General features: G+C 42.2%; 1 protein-coding gene across 3 annotated transcripts in view; it reads left to right on the top strand.

The window, feature by feature from the left end:
- The window catches only part of SLC38A9 (solute carrier family 38 member 9), a 101,994-nt gene extending 89,926 nt beyond the window's left edge, over positions 1 to 12,068 (top strand). The window contains exons 14-15 of one of the 3 annotated variants that reach the window (XR_517789.5): positions 3,774 to 3,863; positions 5,009 to 8,827. Coding sequence is in view for 2 of the 3 variants with exons in the window: in XM_002714039.6 (XP_002714085.1) it covers positions 3,774 to 3,863; positions 5,009 to 5,174 (256 nt within the window). In the remaining variant the exon portion in view is untranslated. Of the gene's footprint in view, positions 1 to 587; positions 2,553 to 3,773; positions 3,864 to 5,008 lie in introns of those variants that run through there. The other 2 variants (XM_002714039.6, XM_089312796.1) reach the window with 2 other exon arrangements.
- The last annotated feature ends 11,048 nt before the right edge of the window (positions 12,069 to 23,116 follow it).

Here is a 23,116-nt window from a genome sequence, read left to right as displayed (position 1 = left end):
ATTATTATTGTAAGTCTTAACTTCTTACTGAAGATGGAAGAATTGTGAACCCTTTTAAAAAATCTGTTGAAAGCTATTACCCTTATCCAAGAAAAATACCCATGCCTCATTTTAGAATTTCCCTGGAGCCTTCTCAGGAACCCTGGGTTATCCTCCTCTTATGTTAAGTTTTATTACAGGTTCACCCTAGTGAAAAATACCTAGCCCTATATTATTGGGAATAAATTACTTTAAATGAAAAAAATTTTTTAATTTTTAAAATTATTTTAATGAATGAAATATTGTATTTACAGTAACCAAATAAGCAAATGCTCTTCCTCAGTGTTTGTTTGAAGTGAGCTGATGTAGCCTGTACCCTCAGTAGATATTTTCAGCTGTAAATTGAGTCTCAAGGTTGCTAGTATTGATAGAAGCAGCAGCTAGTTCTGATAGTGCTCATCTAGAATACTGGAGTTTAGTAAATATAACTCCTGTTATATTTATACCGTGTGCTATATTTATAGTTAACAAAGTAAAATAAATATAGGGAAGTTAAGGATGAGAAAATTCTAGGCAAATGTTATTTTTTTCCTGCCACTGTTTTGCAGAATGGAGCTGTTAGAATTTTTTTCTTCTTGGAAAAAGTCTGGGATATGCCTTCTGTGTTCGTACTACACTCTTCCCTGACCACAAGAACACCTTTAAGTTGTCTGTTACAAGTACTCCAAAGATGCATTCTTTGGAACACACTGTTTGACCTCAGGCCACCTGTATATTCTTAAAATTGCTGGAGTATCTCTTGGAGCTTTAGTTTGTGTGGCTGTGTCTGTCACTATTTAACATTAAAATCAAAATGGAATAAAGTATATATTAATTTGTTTGAAAACCAATGAAACCATTACTTGTTAACTTAAATAACATTTTTATGAGAAATACCAACTTCCAAAAGGTTTTTTGGTTTACACTTTGAAAACTCGGTAATGTCTGCTTTGCTAGTAGACAGTTGGATTCTCTTCTCTGCGTCTGCATTCAAGCTTTCATATGCAGCTTTTATTTAATATGTTAAGAACACCCACTCTCACATGCATACATAGTTGAGAAAAGAAGGGGTACTTTTAAGGCCTTTTAAGAGAATTGTGGATCTTTTTTTCTGATACCATGTTAACACTTCGTTGTGATGTGGAATCTGAGACTTGGTTACATTAAAACTGATTGTTGCTCTGTTTGCACCCATGCATGGTTTTGGAACATCGTGTCTAGTCATTCAGAAAACACCGCTTCACTGAGGCCTGTGGATCTTCCAAGTATATACACATTTCAGTGCAGACTACCAGCCCACACGCACTCATATCACCACCAGTTTCAACACACAAGTCATTATATATTGGAAAACTGTCAAGCTCAGAGTGACAAGTACAAATTCTCCAAAATTCCAGTCTTTTTCTGAAAGTTAAATTTTTTTTATTATTGGCAACTGCCAGTTGCTTTCCTTGAAGTGACGCTCATATCATTCATTTTAGGGGAATGTCTGTCAAACACCCAAGTTTAAATTACTGTAGCATGTCTGCATTTCAAGTAAAAATAGTATTTATTAGGAAAAACAGAAGGTTAGCCTTCAGCTCCACCACACGAGTACTTTTCTCAAGACAACCATTGTATACCCATGTGCAACCGATGTGCCGCCTTATGTCCTTCACATTGGAGCACATAAAATGCTGAAAAGCTCTTTATTCACAATATGAGATATAATAAAAGCAGGGAGTTTTATCCCTTTATCAAGGACTTATTTTTTAAAACTTTATTTATTTATATGAAAGAGTTAGAAAAGGAAAGGTAGAGAGAAAGGTCTTCCATCTACTGGTTCACTCCCCAATTGGCTACAATGGCTGGAGCTATGCCAAACCAAAGCCAGGAGCCAGGAGCTTCTTCCGGGTCTCCCACGTGGGTTGCAGGGGCCCGAGGAGTTGGGCCATCTTCTACTGCTTTCCTAGGCCATAGCAGAGAGCTGGATGGGAAGTGGAGCAGCCAGGACTTGAACAGGAGCCCATATGGGATACTGGCGCTGCAGGCAGTTGCTTTACCAGCTGTGCCACAGCACTGGCCCCTCAAGGACATTTTCAGTGAATTTTTTTTCTTTTGAGAATATCTGGCATTGAAGAGTATAGTGTAGAACACAGACATAGGTGCAGCTAACTGCCATGACCCATGTTAAGAAGCCAGGGGTTGGCCGGCGCCGCGGCTCACTAAGCTAATCCTCTGCCTTGCGGCACTAGCACACCGGGTTCTAGTCCCAGTCGGGGCGCCGGATTCTGTCCCGGTTGCCCCTCTTCCAGGCCAGCTCTCTGCTGTGGCCCGGGAGTGCAGTGGAGGATGGCCCAAATACTTGGGCCCTGCACCCCATGGGAGACCAGGAGAAGCACCTGGCTCCTGCCATCGGATCAGCGCGGTGCACTGGCCACAGTGCACCAGCCGCAGCGGCCATTGGAGGGTGAACGAACGGCAAAGGAAGACCTTTTTCTCTGTCTCTCTCTCTCACTGTCCACTCAGCCTGTCAAAAAAAAAAAAAAAAAGAAGCCAGGGGTTTTACTGCCATTGCTTTTACAAAGTAAATAATGTCGTATTATTTTGAAAATAACTTTTATCTCAAGGACTTCCTGGAAGGGTATTAGGAAGTCCTTGTGCCTTATGGTCATACTTTAATTACCACTACTTTAAAAATACATAAAATTGCTTCCTTTGGTGATACAGAAATAACAAAGACCCAGCCAGTGTCTTAAAGCTCTGAAGCATTTAAGGTTGGAGTTTCTAGATAAATAATAAGATCTGGAAACCTAATATTTTTGAAAGTCTAGCCACTTATTTGTGTAAATTATTTTCTTTGTTTCTAATTCTGCTTGTCATCTTTATCTGGGATTAACTAAACTAGTAACTTGGTCCCAGAGGGTTACTTAGATGTATCTGTTTACATTTTGAGAATCAGTCTAGAGAGAAATGGAATTACTTCTTGAGTATCAAACTTTATCTACATTATTTATATCCAAAAAGAATTCCCAAACTTTAATTAATATCTAATTAAATTATTTAGTAAATATTCTATTTATGGTAAATAGTGACCAGATTCAGTTGGTTAAATTTGGAAAATAAAGACCTACCCACTTCACTCTTTCCTTAATATATTTTTATTATAAAAGCAAAATAAATACTTTACAGAAAGTGCGTTGTAGAAAAGAAGAAATACTACCCCAAATTGTAATACAGTTGCTGCAGTCTTTCTATGTATTTCCTTCTGCTGTTTTCAAAAATGTTTTTAGTTGTTTTGTTTTTTGTTTTTTGTTTTTTGCCGCCATGAAAATACAGCTAGCTTTATTCCAAGTTGCCTGGTTGATTTTTTAGCATCGTATTTTAAATACACTCTGCCAGTTAGCTGTTGCCTTGTGTGTATCTAGGATTCTTCTGTTTTCCCACAGATATCTTTATGTTAATAGCTTTTTTCATGGTTTTGATTTTCTTAAGATATCCCAAATGGACTTGTGCATTAAGGAATATGAACTTTGATGCCCACTACCAGTTTTTTCATACAAAATTTAATCTACTTATGTAACTGAATGAAAGGGCTGACATCAGTATCTCATCATCATCATCGAGTACTGTTGTTGCCTTCTATTTTTTTACTGTTGTCAGGCTTTAGACATGCTCATTTTAAAGTTAATAAATTGTATTCTTATATTAGTGTTACAATGTGCCTATTTTTAGTTTTATTTTTTTTTTCTTTCCTCTAAACTCTCAACGTCTAGCATTTTCCATGTGCTGATTCTTAATCTGATTGTTGTGGGAGCTGGAGTGAGCATGGCCTGTTTCTACCCAAACATAGGCGGGATCATAAGGTACTGCGGCGAGGGAACTGGACTCCTTCCTATTCACTGTTGGGTGTTTCCTGTTGTTGTAGTTATTGCTTTAATTTAATTGTATAAAATTCCTGTGAGTATTAAGAGCAGGTAACATTCAAATGTAGTTCCCAATATAAAGTACTCATTGTCTTCCATTTCTTTTTATTCCTACTAGAGAACTGACTGTAGGAGCCCATTATCCCTTAGCCTCAGCTACCTTTCCCTTTCTTTTTCTTATCCTCTTCTGCTATATTTCCTTTCTTTTCATCCAAAATAAAGTTATTTTAATATATCAGTGTATAACTTCTTGGGAGTACTGGAAGATCCATTATATGTTGAGGCTATGTCCCAACTTTCTTAATCCATTTCTACTCAAAAATATATTTCAGTGTCAATCGTAAGTAGAAAATAAGAGTGTAAGTAAGAGTTTTAGTTTGCTGAGGGCTCTTTCCAGAATATTCTTTACTTTGGAAAGTTGTGACAGGTTGAATAGAATGGGAATAAAATTGTGACCTCAGATTCTTATGAGAAACTGGGGTTTTGATTGATTTGGTTTCATTTCCCTAATGTAGACCCTTAACTAAGAAAGAAACAAGAAGGGAGATTATTAGCCTGATCTTTGTTGATATAATGGACTCACAAGTTCATATTAAGCCATTCTGCAAGAAAAGGCGAGTACAAGAAAGGGAGAAGACAGTGTTTCTCCACCGCAGTCTCATGTTTAGGTATTTCTGTTACTGTCTTTGATAATTACGCTGAGACACTCATCTGTTCTCATTCTTAAACAGATGTTAACGGTCCCTCAGAAACTCAGAATGTATAATTAATTTATAAAAGATCAAAGGTAGGAAGCCTATCTCCAGATGTTTCTGAATAAATCGCCACAGTCACTTAGATGTGGAGGGACTATGGCGATTTGAGAGATGAATGAAAACTCTTTGTCAAGCAGATGCTATAAAGATGAGCAGGAAGTAATATTTTATGTTAACTTAGCAAGAAAAATCAGTTTTAAACCCAAATGTTTCAGGTCTGTTACAGTATCAGACTGAGGACGATTTGAATTACACCCTATTTACCTTAATTGTAAATCGGAAAAAGGAAAATCAAGATGAATGTTAATGCCCAAAGCTCTTGTTTTGCAGATACTCAGGAGCAGCCTGCGGCCTGGCCTTTGTGTTCATATATCCATCTCTCATCTACATCATTTCCCTCCAGCAAGAAGAACGGCTGACATGGCCTAAGTTAATCTTTCACATTTTCATCATCATCTTGGGCCTGGCTAACCTGATTGTTCAGTTTTTTATGTGAAATACTCATCTGTTTTCTCAAGATCGTTCGTGGTGTTTTGAGCCTTGACAACAGTTCTACATCAATTCACTTATCAATGCCGTTGTTACCCTAATTCCAAGTGTTTTTCTAAGATAACCTGAAAGCAAGGAAAGTAGTGGTTGACTAATAAATATTTCTGAGTGGGGCAGGAGGGGCACTAAGAAGGATCTGAGTCTCTCTCTTCCTTGTATTCGCTCACCTCTTCATTCTCATTGTCTTTTCTGGTAGGATTGTGTGTCCTAGGAGGAAGTCCTGCTGGGTTTTGCTTTCAGAGAGGGGAAGTGGGTAGATGTATCTGGCTACAGTGAAGACTCAGGTGTCACAGCAACATGTTGCCAAATCCTGTTTCTGTTTTATACTTCATAGATTCACTTCATTTTCTTATTTGCTAGCCCATTTCCACAGTTTGCTCAAGTCACTACTGTTTGGCACAGTAAACCAAATACCTCATTTTAAAACGAAGTTTTTATGACCTAAGTGTCAACAGAGTGAATTCTTAATTGAGCCTCTATTAGAAAAAAAAAAAATTTTTTTTTTAAATTGTCAGTATAGACCTCATGGTCATGACACACGTGCAAAATAAAAATAGTTTGCTGCTGTTCAGTTCCTCTCCTATTTCTAATCCAACATCAGTGACGTAGGAGTTCAAACCTATACGCTGAATTTTGCATAGGAACAAAAATGTCCCTATAGACACAGGGGGCTCTTTTACTTTTTGGGTCGCAGAGCATTGCTAGGCTGTCAGGACAGGCCCATCGGGGAAACATGGCAGAGGAACCAGAGTGTGAGGCCCTCCAGGGGAGAAAAGGGTGGAGACGTAGCCAGGGAGGGTGGAGCCTCTGCCCATAGCGTCCTCAGTCCTGCGGGGGTGAAAGTGACTTCTTTAGCACAGGGAAAAGTCGTTCTCTGATGTGTGACCCCAGGAGACCCCCAGTGCTTCCCTCTGTGATGAGCAGGGCAGACGGATTAAGTCTCCGCAAGACAAACTCCTTGGATCTGAGACAGTGATCAGGGAATCTAGATTCTTAGAATAAACAATCTCCATTTTCTTCTTCCAATTTAAAATCCAAACCCATATCTTCCATGTCATGCAGCCGCTGTACCCAGCCCAGGACAACTCAGTGGTGATGTTTCTTCCCCAGAAAATTTAGAATTCTCTAATTTTAGGCTAAATTTAAAGAATGCACTGTGCTCTCACAGATTCTACATCCCTGGATAATGTGTAGATTTGTATTATTTCCCTCCTTTGAGAAAGACAAATGAAAAGTTTTTTTTTTTAGACCAAATCAGAAATCCCAGATTTAAGACCAGCTTTGATCTCTCAGAGTCCAGCTTCCTGCCCTCTTCATAGACTCATACACCCATACGAATGATGAGCAGTATTTCCTAAAGTTCTTTACGAATTCTCAAGCACTCGCGTGGAGAGAATAATACAGTGACCCTCCAGATCCCCCACTAGGCTTAGTAACTGTAAGACTGCTGCAGTTGCTTCTCCTATACCTTTTTCTTTTCCACTGAAATATTTTAAAGCCAATCTCAGACATGATGTCATTTCATCTTAATATGCAGCTACTAGCCTTTTGAACGCAATTATGTTTATTGGAGAAAGTCTCAAAGTTTTGGTTAGCAGGAACTGCTGGTAGAAGTTAGGTTAATTGGAAAATTCTACATTGGGTGTCTGGATCCCTGAGTGATTAGTCTGTCTTTGAAGAGGGGGATAATGAAGAGGAAGCTTCATGGCTTCAGAATCTTGTTCAGTTAAGGACCTAGAATTCAGAGGCCAGGCAGCCCTGTGCGCGATCTCTCGGCTCACCACCTGTTGACCCCTCACTGCTACCTCTGTCTTTAAGCTTTAGAGACGGAGTTTTCATTGCCTCTTTTCTATAATGTACTTGAATGCTTTCACACATGGAAAAGTGATTTGATGTATTTTGCCCATTTAACGGACAAAGGGAATATGAAAATGAATGTTACTTACTGAACAAAAAAAACCGCCGCGGATCTTTGCTTTTATTTTCTTTAAGAGACGTCGTAATGTAGAACCTCTACAATTCTGTTACACTTTGCTGAATAATCTTGCCTCCTTTACATTTCTTTTCATGAGACAGGCTCCTTGATATTGGGCTTGGTCCGAGAACGCTTGTGTGTGTGAGCGTGTATGTCCTGGCTCATACGTTAGGATGACGAGGTATGAACTCATTCAGATCAAATTACAATTAATTTTAGATTTTCTTGCTTCCCTGTCATCTCTTTGATTTTTCCAATTAAATTTGTCTCACTTTTTCCTCTGATGTGGCTAGCCCTAGTTGCTTTAAATTTAGCAACGCGGGGACATTATAAAATTTAAAAATGGGTTGTTTAGAGAGTTCTTTCTTAGAAAGCCTGTGGATGAATTTGTGCTACACTAATATTGAATCAGAAGGAATGAAGAAAATACAGCTAAGTTTGGTACCTGGGGCAATCATTCTAACACTGGTTTCATCGTCACACCCCAAAATGCACTGGAGTAAAGAACAAAGTTCTCCGTAAAGAGGGACTGTCTTAAAGGGAAATGCTTTGTTTACATTAGGTATATTTTGCAAACACAATGCAGCTACTACCTGTAGAAATGGAGTAGTTTTCTGTTCTACTTGGAATTCACTAGGAGCTTTTTTTATGTGTGTGTTGCTTTATCCATTTCCATAAGTAACTGAATAAACTATGACGTTCAGTGCAATGGAGAAGACAAAGATGTATAAGGTACTCATATACCAAAGAACCTTTAATCCAGTTAAGGCACTGTGGACCATAGTTAACTATGACACAGGTAGTTTATGCCAAGGAATAGTAAGAGAAAGAGAAACAGGTCTCAGGGTGGGCTGGTCAAGGAAGCTGAGTTGTAAAGCAGCAATGGCTCACTTTCAGACCACTCCTAGCTGTCCAAGATCTAAATACTTGGTGTGTTGCCCAGCTAGTGGCACCATGTATGTTAAATGCATTTGCTTTCGTTTTGGTAAATTTCCTCTAAGATAACTTTAATGAGACATGTATAACTGCTTCTGTGTGCTGTTTGTTATTCTCTGCGTTTGTAACACATTGCATTATTCATTTCTGTGGATCTTGGACAGCAAAGTAGAATTGACTAATAAGGGAAATAATTAGTAACACATTGAGCCATACAAACAAATTCTATACAATTTCCTCTCCAAAGACTTGACTTCTACCTAAATATCAGTATTCAAAATGTCAAATGTTCAATATCTTTGATAAGTGCAGAAGATAGCAATGTTGCATGTTTTCTTTGTAACACACTGACCTATTGTGTTTTAAAATCTGGTGGTGTTTTGTTTTGTTTAACCTCGGTTTCATTCCAATTCGAATGTCCAAAACCAAATCCAAATCCACTTGACACCTAAACAATAGAATGTTACCCCAGTTTGTGATCCAAAGTGAAATTAATCCCCGACATGCGCACAGCTGAGCTGGCTGGCCCCAGTTTTACAGTCAACTGCCGACTTCACTTAGATTATGTAAACATGTATTGCAAAACAGCTCTGCCGGGAACCTCATAACTTAAACGATGTTCTCTGAAATGCAATTTGTCTTTTTATATAAGAGAAGAAATTAAATCAAAATTACTTTGGAGAAAACAACTGTGGAATTTTGTTTAATTGAATTTTGCGGGAAACGCTGCTGCCTACCAGCACTGGCCACAGGTTTGGGAGAGGCTGGGTCACTCTTCTCCAGTGGCTTTGTGCCTGCGTCCGGCATCTCTCTATGGTACTAATTCTAGGGAAGGGCATACATTACATTATATAAGTCGAATTCTAAGTGACCATCCCTTTGGGACAGTAAAGTATTGTGACCTCTGCGCCTTAGGGCATTGAGAATGAATCTGACACTTGGATGAGTTTAGCCCAGTTTCTGATGAAGGCGTGGTGTCATTCTTCCAGAGCCACTTAAGCCAACAAAGAACTCTAATTTGCAGCCTTCCCCAAGTAAAATGACTTCCTTTCCCATTGTCATTTGTCTTGATTTCCAAATTCTAGTGCAAACATAAAATAAGACTGTGTCTACTTAAAAGATTAAAATGTCTCCATTCCCCTTATTTATCTCAGACTGTCATGTAAAGGACAGGTTGAAGATGAGGGAGAACTCACCAGATTGCTCGTCCCTTGGCTTTCTCAATCTCATCCAGTAATGTTTGATCACAACTGACACTCAGTATATAATTGTTTAATCAATCAGATAATTAACTATTGAGGATTCTATTTTAAGAGAAAACAGTAAGTTAATTCCCATTATCTGGGATTTTTTACATACCAACCACTCCCTCCCCCCCCCCCCCAAAAAAAGGGGCAGTGCAGGATTGGTGAATCCATCAGTATTTCTGTTCCTACTGTATGCCAGACCTTGTGCTAAGTGCTGCCCATAGAGCAGTGAACAAGCCAGATGAGGCCCTGCATCCTGTACCCTTGCTGCTGAGCACCAGCAACTGGGGCCTCTCCCTAGGTGGCATGAACGTGCCAGGCTTTTGCCCTGTCCTGCTGCTGTCCACAAAGCACTGTGATGTAGCCACTGCATACGCAGATTTTGAAGAAATGAGTGTAGGTCAGCAGTATAATAAATGGAGTTTGGTAAAATGAGCTATGTTTGCAAGTTAAAACATTTTAAAATCCTTAGTTAATTATACTCACATAAAATGATTTGGACAAAAAGCTGGAAGGTGCCACAGAAGAACAAACATGGGTGAGGAGCTAAGGTGATGGAATCATTTACGTTGCTAGGCCATTGTAGCAGATGTTTCCAAGAAGATGCCTAGAGTAAATCATGGAAAAGACAGCTTGTGGAAATGCATTCATATCTGCACTCAGCCCAGGAAGTAAAGCCCTTACAAAGAACCTAGAATGGATGAGAGAGAGAGAGAGTAGACCTTGGCTACACAGGGGCAGATTCAGGTACCTGCAGCTGATAGAGTCTGGAGTTTCCTCTTTTAGGAAAATCGTAGTGAATTAGGGACCTCGAGTTAGGAAGGAGCCCGTACAAGTGAGGAGCCCTGCCTGTAGCTTTTTTAGCTCTGAGGTCAGTCATCCACAAACCACTCTGGGGCATGAGGAGGGAATGTTGGAAAGGGGAAAGGAAGGGCACCGCTTTAGATACGTCAAGGGTTGGGTTTTTCTGCTGCCTCTAAAAACTGCAGCTTTTGCCAAAATGGAGCTTTTATTTCTGGAAGAGTCAAATTGTGTTTAGTAAAATAGCATGGAGTACAAATTCAGTAATGATTAATTTGAGGTCAAACTAGGATATTTTTCTATTTTAGATGGGAGTTTTTATCTGGAAAATGGATCTTGCAGGATTTAAAATTTTTTTTTTAATCTTTCCAGAGATAAAGAGTTCAGAAATACTGTTTAATTTTCAGCTAGTCTTGCTTGGGCATGAGGAACCTTTTAGGAGGTCTTGAAGCAGAGAACTGCCGAGAGCAACCTTGGAATCAGGCTAACGTTTATTTATCCTACACCTTTTTTGGTGAAGGATCTATTTCTACTACACTAAAGTAAAATCAATTTTAAAGGAGTAACTTGAGGAATTTTTAGAAAGCAAATTAGAAATGTAGGACACTCCTTGAAGAGCGGAAACTCAAAACTCGATTCAAATAAACCAGCAGTCACTCCTTCCCGCGGTAGTGTCCCTCACTGCAGGTGGATAAAACCCAGGCGGGCAGTGACCGGTTACTGATGCCTGTGGATTCCCAGGCGCCAAGGGAGCGGCATCCTTCCCGTGCTGCCCGGGCTCTGTATGTCATGTGAGACTCGCCAGGTCCCTCCTCTGTAGAATCCTAAAGTGCCCCAGTGGAAGAATGAGCAAGGGCCTTTGCAGCAGAGAGAAAACTGTGGATAAACGTGGAGAGAAAAAGCGTTCAGAAATGAACGACCGATACGTGCTCCAACAAGGTTAAACTCCAGAGAGATTACGCGAAGTGAAAGAAGCCAGATGCAAAAGGCTATGTGTTGCGTGATTCATGTAGAAAGGGCAAATTTATAGAAAAAGTAAAACAGTGGTTTCCTAGAACTCGGATTGAGAGCAGAGTTTAACTATAAATGGGCAGGGAAAGCGAGGCCCTAAGGAGGGTGTGGTGATGACCGTGCTCTGTACAGTCACCAAAGTCATTGACTGGTGAACTTACATTGGTTACATTTTATGGAATGTAAGTGACCCCTTACAGCTGTTTATAAAAACATCAAAGTTCAACCTCACTGGTAGAAAAGGAAAAGTAGTATCTTCTGCTTTCTACTTGGCAAATACTAAAGATCATACTAGTACTCTGGCATTGGTGTGGAAATGGACATTTATACAGAAGCGGTGGGCGTAAAAGTGGGAATGGACTCTCTGAAGTTAATTGGGCAGTATGTACCGAAGCCTGCAAATGCTGATTTCACTTTCACTCGTTTCCAGAAGTAAATTCTAATGTAATAAGTAGGTACCCGGGGACATGCACGCGCAGGCTAGGCTGTTCCTCTTTACTGTTTATAATGGGAAAATTAGAAACAACTTAATATCTAACTATAGGAGATTAAATTATGCAATATCCATTTGTTGGAGGTCTGTGTGGCTAGTTAAAAAATGATACTGCAGATGTATATATGTCATGAATGTCTGAAAAGTGTTTATAAGTGAAGAGATTACAATTAAATATATGTAGATCAAAACCGTTTGTTTCCACAGGCACGTAGAAAAAGGGCTGGGAGTTTATATTACAAAACGAACTGGGTGCTAGAACCTAATGAGTGTTTTTTTTTTATTGTCTTGTTTACTTGTATTTTCTAAAGTTTTAAAGTAAAGTGAATGGATCATGTTTTATGGGGGAGAAGCAATAAAAGTTCTTTACTTTAAAAAGTATCTTTCTCTGGTTTCTCATCACTTAAAACTATTAAGGAGCCTTTGTCACATCAATAGGAGCCTTTTATACTCCCTTAGAGCAGTGGTTGGGCTTTTACTGTTCCTTATTGGTAACGTAATGACGGCAAACCTGGCGTCGCCTCCGTCCCGCTGATCCACAGCTTTGAGCTGCTTTGACGGTGTCCACGGACATTTCAGCCTTTTTTCTTTAGTCTACATTACAGAGCCCTTTCAAACAGCTCTTGTGGTTTTCAGGTTTGGATGGGCCTAAAGAACAAAACCTGAACTCCTTAGGTTGGTAATATCCGGGACCCTTTTGTTACTGTCTTTCTGTCCAACTTGGTTTCATGCTGGCTGACACGGAACACTGGCCCTGCTCCTCATCTGTCAGCTTTTGTGCATCGTACGCTGTGGGTCCAGCACGTGCTTTTTCCTTTGTCTCTTCCAAGATCCTGCTGAGAATCACCCTCGACTGCCTCCCCGTAGTTGAGATGTGACCTGTGTGGTGCTCTCCACACTTCAGGCAGGTGTATGTCATGGATTTGATCACATTACATCATCATTACTGGCTTGTGCTTGTTTCTCCAACTAGGTTAGCAGCTTCCTGCTTTGTCTTACTTATTTCAAAGGCAGAGTGACAGAAAGGGAGAAATGGAGAGGGAGAGAGAAGCAATCTCTGTTCATTTGCTCATTCACTCCCCACATGGCTGCAACAGCCAGGGCAGGGCCAGGCTGAATCCAGGAGCCAGGAACTCCATCTGGGTTTTCCACACGAGTGGCAGGGTCCCAAGTGCTTTGGCCGTCATCTGCTGCCTCCTAGACACATCAGCAGGGAGCCGGATCAGAAGTAGAGACAGGACTCAATCCCAAGTGCGGTTTTTTTTTTTTTTTTTTTTTTTTTTTTTTTTTTTTTTTTTTTGACAGGCAGAGTGGACAGTGAGAGAGAGACAGAGAGAAAGGTCTTCCTTTGCCGTTGGTTCACCCTCCAATGGCACACCACGCCTATCCAAAGCCAGGAGCCATGGGGTGCAGGGCCCAAGCACTTGGGCCATCCTCCACTGCACTCCCGGACCACAGCAGAGAGCTGGCCTGGAAGAGGGGCAACCGGGACAGAATCCGGCACCCCGCCCGGGACTAGAACCCGGTGTGCCGGCGCCGCAAGGCGGATGATTAGCCTAGTGAGCCGCGGTGCTGGCCCAAGTGCTCTTGATACAGAATGCAGACATCCCAAGCAGTGGCTTAGCCCTCTGCACAACAGTACCTAACCTAGGAACTTCTCTTTACTACAGAAGTGCTTGCAGTAAATCTCAGTTGAATGCACAGAAAAAGACCTTCCTGCCTTTAAGGGACCTACAGGCTAGTAAGGGAGATGGATACCTGTCTAATAAAAGATGTGAATGTGGGCCGGCATTGTGGCACAGTGGGTTAAGCCACCGCCTACAGTGCCAGCATCCCATATGAGCGCTGGTTCAAATCCTGGCTGTTCTACTTCTGATCCAGCTCCCTGCTAATGCTCCTGAGAAAGCAGCAGAAGATGGCCAACGTGCTTGGGCCCCTGCACCCATGTGAGAGACTTGGAAGAAGCTCCTGGCTCCTGGCTTCCGCCTGGCCAGCCTGGACCATAGCAGCCATTTGGGGAGTAAACCAGCAGGTGAAAGATTGATTGTGTGTGTGTGTCTCTATGTGTGTGTATGTGTGTTCCCTCTCTAACTCTGCCATTCCGATAAATAAATTTTTTTTAAAAAAATGATATGAATAAGAACATGGAGAAGACCATGATTAATATCTGGGTGATTAAGGAGTTGCTTCCCAGAGTAGAGTCCATTTGGATTTGGATTAGACTTATTTTGACAAGTTGAGAGAGGAGAAAGAAGGAAGAATGCCTTGAGTTCATTCTATAGAAAAGTGGAGATGACTCACCCAGTTGCACTCTGACTTTAACCCTCCCGCAACGCTCACTGCCCCAAGTTCCCTTTCTTCTCATCTCATTGTGCACAACAGACAAGAAATGTCCTCGTCAGAATGTGAACTGGCACTCTGATCTGGCAAATGGTTTGCTACCTGGCCAGGTAAATGGGTGGTAAAAAGAGTGCTAGAGAGATGCAGAAGAACAGGTTTCTAGTTGTGGCTTTGCCCTAAACTGGCTGAATAGACTGGATATGTGACTCATCATTTCACTTGTTGATCCTCCTTTCCTTTGCACAATAGAAGTGGTTGTAATAATGTCAGTCCCTCCCTTACCTAACTCATAGCTGTTTCGAAGAATTTAGAACTGGAGACAGTGTTATCGCAAGCAGATTAGGCCAATTTGAGTCCTGGCTACTCTGCTTCTGATCCAGCTTCCTGCTAATGCACCTGGGAAGGCAGCAGAAGATGGCCCAAGTCCTTGGGTCTCTGCCACCCATGTGGGACACCAGGATGGAGTTCCTGGACCCTGGCTTTGGGCTGGCCCAGATGTAGCTGTTGCAGCCATTTGGGGGAATGAACCAGTAGATGGAAGATCCCTCTGTCACTCTGCCTTTCAAAGCTTTTAAAAAAAAAATGGAGAACATACTGCATGTAAATGCACTTTATTAATCTGATAACAGTGTACCAAAACTCAGTTTTAGGGTTGTGTCATGACATTCCTGCCAACAGATCCATGCCCCTTCTCCTGGGGAGCTTTACTGCTCGAGAAGAGAGAAGCATGGCAGTGAGTCGGGGAAGGAAATGCTGCCTTCCTTGTACAATCAGTTCAGTGGCTTTCAAGGGAGTGTAGGGTGCAAAACCTCTGGAAGTCATCCAGACACAAAACTTTGATATATTTAATTTCATCACACAAATCAGGACTGTTCAGTTCCTAATTTTACTGACAAAATAGTATGCAAATAAGGAGGTATCCTATTCCCTACTTTCTGCCTCATCTGAGCCCAAGGTGGAGTCACTTAAGCTGGTTACTCACTGGGGTAATCAGAGTCCTCCCTAGAAACCGAACCAATAAAAGGGACATTTGGATGTAGGTGAGAGAGAAAGGGTGTGTGTGTGTGTGTGTGTGTGTGTGTGTAAAGAGAGAGTGATTTATCCTAAGGAATTGACTCACAGCTGTAGGAGCTGGCAGGTCCAAACTCTGCAGGGCTGCCTTGCAGCCTGGACACCAGGCAAAGAGCCGAGGCTGTCTGCAGGCCGAGTACTGTCTGCCTCGCCGGGACCTTAGTCTTCCTTAAGAGCTGCAGTGACTGGATGAGACCTCCCTCCTTGTGCAGGCTAATCTGCTTGACTCAGAGTCTCCTCATTGAGTGTTCACCTTACCTAAAATATTTTGTACGTTTTCAGCTCCCACTACTTTCTAACACTTTGACTACAGCTCCAGAAATATTTGACCCAATAGCTGGGTGTCAGGGCTAGCAGCAACGCTGACATTAAGTTCAAATTTTTTATTTTTTATTTTCACTTTACTTGAAAGACAGAGATGGACAAAGAAGGAGAGATCTTCCACCCACTGGTTCACTTCCCAAATGCACATAACAGCCAGAGCTGGGCCAGACTGAACCCAGGAGCCCAGAACCCAATCTAAGGCTCCCATGGAGGTGGCAGGGACCTAGGTACTTGAGCCATCACATGCTGCCTCCCCAGGTGCACATTAACAGGAAACTGGATTAGCAGCAGAGCCAAGACTCAAACCAGACACTGTGATATGGATTGCAGGCATCCCAAGTGCTGAGCCAAATGCCTCCCCGACATAAAATTAACCATCCCACTTGCCACCTTACAAACCGTAGAAGCGTGTTGCAAGCAATTTCCCCTTTCTGTCCTGTCGGTTATCCAGGAGTACCCGAAATTGTGTGACTGTTCAGGGAGAAGCTGAGCATGCTGTGTGTTGGCAAGATCAGTGGATTAGTATCTCCGAAGCACTATTAGGTGAGGCCCAGTTGGGGCAACTGGCGTGGACAAGCCGGCCCCAGGCTGGAACAAGCTGACCCAGTGGAGCCTCTGCTGAGGCCATCTCTCAAGCATGGCCGCACACTGTGCCCTTACAAAGCAGTGCTGATCCGTGCCCACTGGGCTCGGTACCTCCTAGGCCTCAGGTTAACTCCAGGTCAGGTCAGGTTTAGGTTTCGCTCCCTTGGGAATGCCCAGAGCCTGGCCTCTTTCCCTTCCACCCCAGAAGCCCGACACAACCAGGCAGACCCCTCCTGCTTGCTCACCTCCTGGGGAACATGAGAGCTCCCCCATGGCCTGGCAGTGTCTCCTCATCCTTAGTCCCTGAAGACTGTCATAGAGTCACTTTCCCCTAATTCCATCTTTTTCTTTCTGCCGCTTAGCACTGATTGGCAGACAAATATCAGCAGATACTGAAAGTCTGAGAAGCATTCACTGGGATAATACAGAGAAGAAACTCTGTCCCTTCCATTGTTTCCTGTGAAGTAGGAAACACCACCACTCTACATTTTAGCCCTGGACATATGGCTTGATAAACACAAAGCCAAAATGGATCCGCGTCCTAACCCCTCCCCTTTATCCAATCAGCACCCTGTTCTTTGAGACCCAGCCACTCAAGGGAGCTGGGGACGTGGGGAAGAAAATACCCAAGTACACACACACTTCAGAGTCTCCAGAAACAAGCCCACAGGTGTTCAGATGCCGTACTTCTTGGTTTTCTTAAAGAACAATACTAATTTTTTTAAATCTTGATAAGATTCTGCCTATAGGCCAGAGACTCCTTACCCACATCAAAATATCTTGTACCCTAAAAGACAGAGAAAGGAATCTGCTTCCATAGGCAATATATGCCTGATGGAAACGAGGGAGAGACACACTAGGAAATTTAGAACCGCATTAAGAAAAAAGAACACAGTTCCACTGTCATGAATGTTCTAGTGTCCAGAAGGAAAAATAAATGGAAACACGATTTCCTTAACATAATATTTCCCAAACTTTTAATACCTTTTAAATGACTGAATACTATAAGCTGCTTTATAATTTAATTAGACATCTGTTGTTAGGTGTTTTTTTCCCAACTTTGTTATTACATCTTTGTTATAAGTCCTTGTTTACATTTTTTATGTAATCACATGCAATAAGTTCTAGGAAGTAGATTTTATGGGTCAAAGGCTATAAATACTATTAAGGCTTTTGATAAATATGGCCAAATTGTCTTCTTGAGAATTATACTAATTTGCAATGCCACTATCTGTGTGAATCCTGTATTCCAAACGTTTGCTGATCTGCTGGGCTTAAAATGGTATCTTCTTGTTCTGTTTGCACTTTGGTGTTAAGTGAGGTGTTTTTTTTTTTTTTATGCTTTCACATTTACTGGTCATTACAAAGTTTCCTTTAATTGTTTATTGTGCAAAGTGCAAACCTAAATCATCACCTGCAGCCTTGCTACTCTGGATTCTGATCTGAAATTTTGATGTTTTCCTAAGTCTTTTTTAAAATTAGTTGCCTTAATCCTCTTGCTTCTGAGGACTTCTGGCCTAATAGCTGTAGCATGAATAATGCTACACGGTTAATCAGATTTTGCCTGCTGCACATGGTGTTTGAGCTGATCAAGTTCCCTCGGGGAGAGTCTCTGAGAACAAAGCTAAGAGAAAGGCCCCAGTGGCCCTCAACCCTGACCGACTTCACTTCGGCTCAGGACTGCGCCCAGCGGTCCAGTGGCCTGACCACAGCTGTGTGGAAACTGCCTGTTGTTGCTTGCTCGTCTCTCAGTGTTTTGATTACTGTTTTATCTGACTTGTACTACACCTTGTCAGACACAGGTGAGCATTCAGGAAATCCTTGTTGGCAGAATGAATGAAGTTCCTGATAAGAATAAAGAGTTCATTGTGAAAAACCACACTGCGAACAAAATAGAAGAAATACGAAATGAATGTTTCAACTCTATGGGTAGAAACTCAAAAGTTTGAGAGCTATGGGTGAAATCACATGGGGAAAAAAAACTTTAGCTTTGATTACATAGAAATATTAAGCTCTTGGGGCCAGCACTGGCTGTCTACAATGCCAGCATCCCATGTGGGCACCAGTTCGTGTCCTGGCTGCTCTAATGCACCTGGGAAAGCAGTGGAAGATGCACCCATGTGGGAGACCCAGAGGAAGCTCCTAGCTCCTGGCTTCAGCCTGGCCCAGCCCTAGCTGTTGCTGTCATTCGGGAAATGAACCAGTGGATAGAAGATTCTCTCTCTCTCTCTCTCTCTCTCTCTCTCTCCCCCCTTCCTCTCCCTCTCCCTCTCCTTCCGTCTCTCTATTTCTGCCTTTCAAATAAATACATCTTACATCTTAAAAAAAAAAAGATATCAACAGATACCATCAAAAACTTAAAAATTTGGCCTTGAGGACTATGCTAAAGAATCAGTTTCCTTTCAGAAGACCCCGGAAAGAAGTTCCAGTCTCTCTGCAAGTGACCTAGAACCACTAATTTTGGAAAGAAAAAAAAATGCTAAGCTCTTTTGATCTTAAAAAAAAATCCCAAACCCAATTTAGAGAAACTGGGAGAATATTGTCTACATATGTGATTTATCAATATGGAGATAAGTGAGGAAGTGTTTCAGTACAAAAGTGAAAACAAAATAAAAGTTCAGAAAAGTACAAATGACTGAGCCATAAAATAACAAAGCAAAATCATTTATTAACAATTGCTGTTAACAAAAACGAAGTGCCCGTTGCTGATCAGAGTGCAGCGAGCTGGTGACAGTCCTTACCTGGCTCCAGATCCTTAGAGCAGATTTTTTAAAACTCAAAGCTAAGCATTGATGCAGTTTCAGCTATCCAGATCTCGCCTTAGGAACAATAAATTCCAAAAGCCTTGAATGCCACTCACAGAAGTGGAGAGGGCTAGGAGTACTACAAGTTGAAAACTGCATAGATTAATATTATAGTAGTATTCTATGACAAGCAAGTAAAAAAAATCAACATTTTATTGATTACTTGTAAATTAGTGATTTGATCATTAATTCACTAAATGAACCCAAGGAGTATTTGTATATGTTTGCTAACAGCACGTTATCACTTTGTTAGTCTCTTTTGTGTTGCTGTAACAAAATACCTGAAACTGAGTACTTTATAAAGAAAAAAGGCCGTGTAGCCCATCCTTCCAGAGGTCCGAGAGCATGGCACCATCATCAGCTTCTAGTGAGGGCCTCACTGGCAGGTGGCGTCACAGGGCATGAGCACGAGAGAGGGAGCAAGAGAGCCAGCTGCGAAAGCTGAACTTGCTCTCTGCCAACCAACTTGCAGGCTGACTAGTCTAGGCCCAAGAGACCTGCCCCGCTCCCTGGGGAAGGCCAGTAATTCCTTCCGAGGGTGGTTCCCCAGTGACGAATCACCTTCCACGTGGCCTCACCCCTTAAAGGTTCCACCACATTTCCCATTACACTGGGGCCAAGCCTCCATGGGTGATCAAACCTTTGGGGGACAAACTGTATCCAAACCGTAGCAGTCACCTATGCCTTCAATCAGAACCTTCGGTGACCACAGATAATTCAGAAGTGAGTTTTGTTATCCTTCCTGCTTTTCACTGGGTATTAGTTTCCCTGGGGTCCACAGAGAGGGAATAGAGCATCAACCTCGCTGCATAGCCACGTCCTACAAATAAAAATGTACTGTTTGAACAGCTTTGCCCTGTGTCTCAAAAAAAAAAAAATCAGTTTATTCCCTCTGTGCAGATTTTGATAGAGATTTTATCATTACAGTGAGCAGTGAGCCTTGAAACAGAAAATTACAAATCCTGTCTCGGTGAGAGTCTTTGTTTATTAGCTAATCACGAACCACAATGTGAATTCCTGCAAGAGCAGGGTTCCATGTCACAAAGATCAGTCTGACTTCAGAGTCTCTTGTTATTTTGCCTACATGGAAGACAGATGTTTTTTGTTGAATCAGGACCATAATTTGCATCTGGTAGGACAATGAGCCATATTCTCTTCTGTCCACACACAGAGAGCTGCACTGACAACAGCCAAGATTTGCTGAGACAGGGGCAGAATTTGGCTCAGCCAGCACGAAACTGAGCCTGAATTTCAGAAGTAAATGCTCCAGTTAACATCTAATGAAGAGCAACCCAGCTAGTGGATTTGGAAGTTTCCTTTGAAATTTCCTGAAATTTTCCTTTGAAATTTCCAGCCCAGGGGATGAGTAATTCCAGACCCTAATGAGCCTTGGAGGGCTCTCTGACTGTAAAGAAGAAGCAAAATGATTGTCTGTGTTGGGTCCAGGACTTTCCGTGGCAGCAGGTAATTTATTGTTAGGCTGAGCGTAGCGTCCTGATTTCCGCTCTGATTGATGTGTTCTGCTGTGTCGTGGGACGGCTGCTCTCATACCCACCTTTCTCCACCGTGACCCTGAATGGTGATTCAGACGTTCCATACCTGCTCTCCACATGCGGAAGCTGGGGGCCCGGAGAGCTGAGACAAATTTCCTCCTCTCGCAAGAAGGAACTCTGGGCTCTCCAGCGGTTATGGAAATTTAGTCAAAATGGAAATGTGACTTCTGCTTTCTTGGGTTACCTTTTCTGGTTGTTTAAATGAAATTCCATTTTATCAGTTCCTAGCAGACCCGGTGTTTGACCATGTAAACGCGGAGTCTCCTCTCATTGGAACCAGTGTGCTTCAGAATGCTCTATTCACTGAGCCACGAGGGGCCTCCTCTTGGGCCTGTCCCCACTCTGAGCACAGCCCCCATCAGAGTGTTGATGGATTTCTCCAACCCTGTAGCCCCCTCATATCTGGAGAGGACGCATTCCATCACTCCACAGATAGTGTGGAAGCCTGGATGTGTGACATTTTCCCCTCTGTATACACATACCTATGATTAATTTATACATTAGGCACAAGGAAGAGTTTAACAACAATAATCTACCATAGACTTGGCATCCTGGGCTTAACTGCTTTCATTCCCTAAATCAAGAACTGTCATCTTTTCACCTAATGCAAAGAAGCATGTTATAGTTTCTCTTCGGCGTATCCAAATTGCCAGCACCACTACCCCTGCACTATGGCGCCGTTGGTAAGTAAAATAGGGATTTCTTGCACACAGGCCATGAGCTACCCTAACAGCGGATCTGATAACCAAGAGCTACTAAGTGACTTAACAGATGGGTAGTGTGGACCAGGAGGATGCACTGAACAAACATGATTCGCTTCACAGGCAGAACGGAGCAGGGCATGAGATTACATCATGCGACTCAGAAAGATGCAGTTTAAACCTTATACATTGCTTGTTTCTGGAATTTTCCATTTAATGTTTGCAGACCGTGGTTGACCACTGGTAAGTGAAACCAGTTAAAGAGCTAAAAAATGTGTTATAGAAGGGGTTTAGGGATTGATCCATTGAATCGCTGGTCTTTGAAACTCACATGTTCAGGTAGCTTTTTTTTTCTCATTAAGGTTGTTCAGACGTATTTATCTTCAGAGTCTCCTTGTTTAATTTACCAATTTAATTTTTTATACCAAAATAAACTTTTTAAATTCCATTTTTCAACAGTGTTTTAAAATACCCTTGGAAATCAGTGATTTTACCCACAGATGTGAGACAAGGGTTGTTGGAAGTGGTCTGGCCACCCATGGAAAAGTAGGATATAGGTTTATATAGGGAAGAAGTTCTTTCCTTTTTCCATTAAAGGGCTGAGGAGAGTCACTGTTCTTCCTACTTTTTATGGAAAAGCAGAGTCAAATTTCAAGTCCAGAGGTCAAAAGTTAAAGAAAGGAGGGAGGTAGAGCAGATGCTTATTTTGTCTCCCACCCCCCATATCCACCAAGCACTCAATTTTTTTTAAAGTTTTATTTGAGAGGCAGAGAGAGAGAGAGAAAGAGAGAGAGGTCTTCCATCCACTGGTTCACTCTCCAAATGGCTGCAACGGCTATGATTTGGATGTAGTTGGTCCCTCAAGGGTTCATGTATTGGAAGCTAAGTCTTCAATGTGTAGGTGGGAAGTGAAAGACCCTTAAGAGGTGGAGCCTTAGTGAGAAGTCTTTAGGTCATTGTAGACCTTACTCCTGAAAGAGATTGTGGGACCCCATTCTCTCTGGCTTCCTAGTTCGTGGTTTGATCTCTTGTTCACACATGCACTCCTTCCATGATGTGATACAGTCACGAAGGCCCTCTGCAAAGGTCAAAACCAATGGGGCCACCCAATTTTGGATTTTACACCCTCCAAAACTGTGAGCCACATAAACAAACCTCTTTTCTTTGCAAAGAAAGGTGCCTGCCTCAGTCATTTCATTGTACTAACAGAAAACAAACTATAGGGACCAGTGTAGTGGCACTGAGGGTGAACACATGGCCTGTGTCATTGACATCCTGTATAACCACTTCTGGAGCCCCAGCTGCTCCACTTCTGATCCAGCTCACTGCTAATGTGCCTGGGAAAACAGTGGAAGATGGCCCCCATGCTTGGGGCCCTGCCACCCACATGAGAGACCTGGGTAAAACTCCTGGGCTTCTGGCTTCTGCCTGGCCCAGCTCCAGCCTTTGGAGCCATTGGGGAGTGAAGCAGCAGATAGAAGATATCCTTTTTCTCTCCCTCCCCGGTGTGTGTGTGGGGGGGGGGGGGGGGAGAGAGACTCTGTCTTTCAAATAAATAAATATTTTTTTAAAAAAGGAAAGGAAAGTTATATACCTTGGTAGTGAGAAAGATATCCTTTTGAGAACTGATAATAGCTATTAAGCATTTTGAAGTGCTACCTGTAAGAAAGAATTTTGACTCTTCACTCTGTGAAGAGATTCAGACTCTTCTTGGGGTAGGGTGGGAGGGCATCTGTTTTTGAAGAAACAAGAGAGCTGCAAGAGGGAAGGGGTGAATCCCAGGTAGGGTATTCCCCTCCTACCCAACACTGTCGACGGCAGCAGAGGGCATGTTGAGCTTGCCACGAGAACTCCCAGAATTCCCACGTCATGTGCTCCACAAGAGCCAGGGGCTGCAAGGGCAAGGTACAAGCTTGAGGACCAGGAACTGCACCGGAGGCAGCAATGATAAAACATTATTATGTTTGTTCCATTCAGTAAAACATGATGAATATATACTTTTCTTTGACACAGTGGTCAAGTCACTGCTTGGGACCCCCACATCCATA

Source organism: Oryctolagus cuniculus, chromosome 14 (genome assembly GCF_051225735.1).
Source record: "Oryctolagus cuniculus isolate XC-2025 breed Fujian yellow rabbit chromosome 14, ASM5122573v1, whole genome shotgun sequence".
In the NCBI taxonomy this organism is placed as follows: domain Eukaryota; kingdom Metazoa; phylum Chordata; class Mammalia; order Lagomorpha; family Leporidae; genus Oryctolagus; species Oryctolagus cuniculus.
The sequence above is the reverse complement of the archived record's forward strand: the minus strand, read 5'-3'. Positions and strand labels throughout refer to the sequence as shown.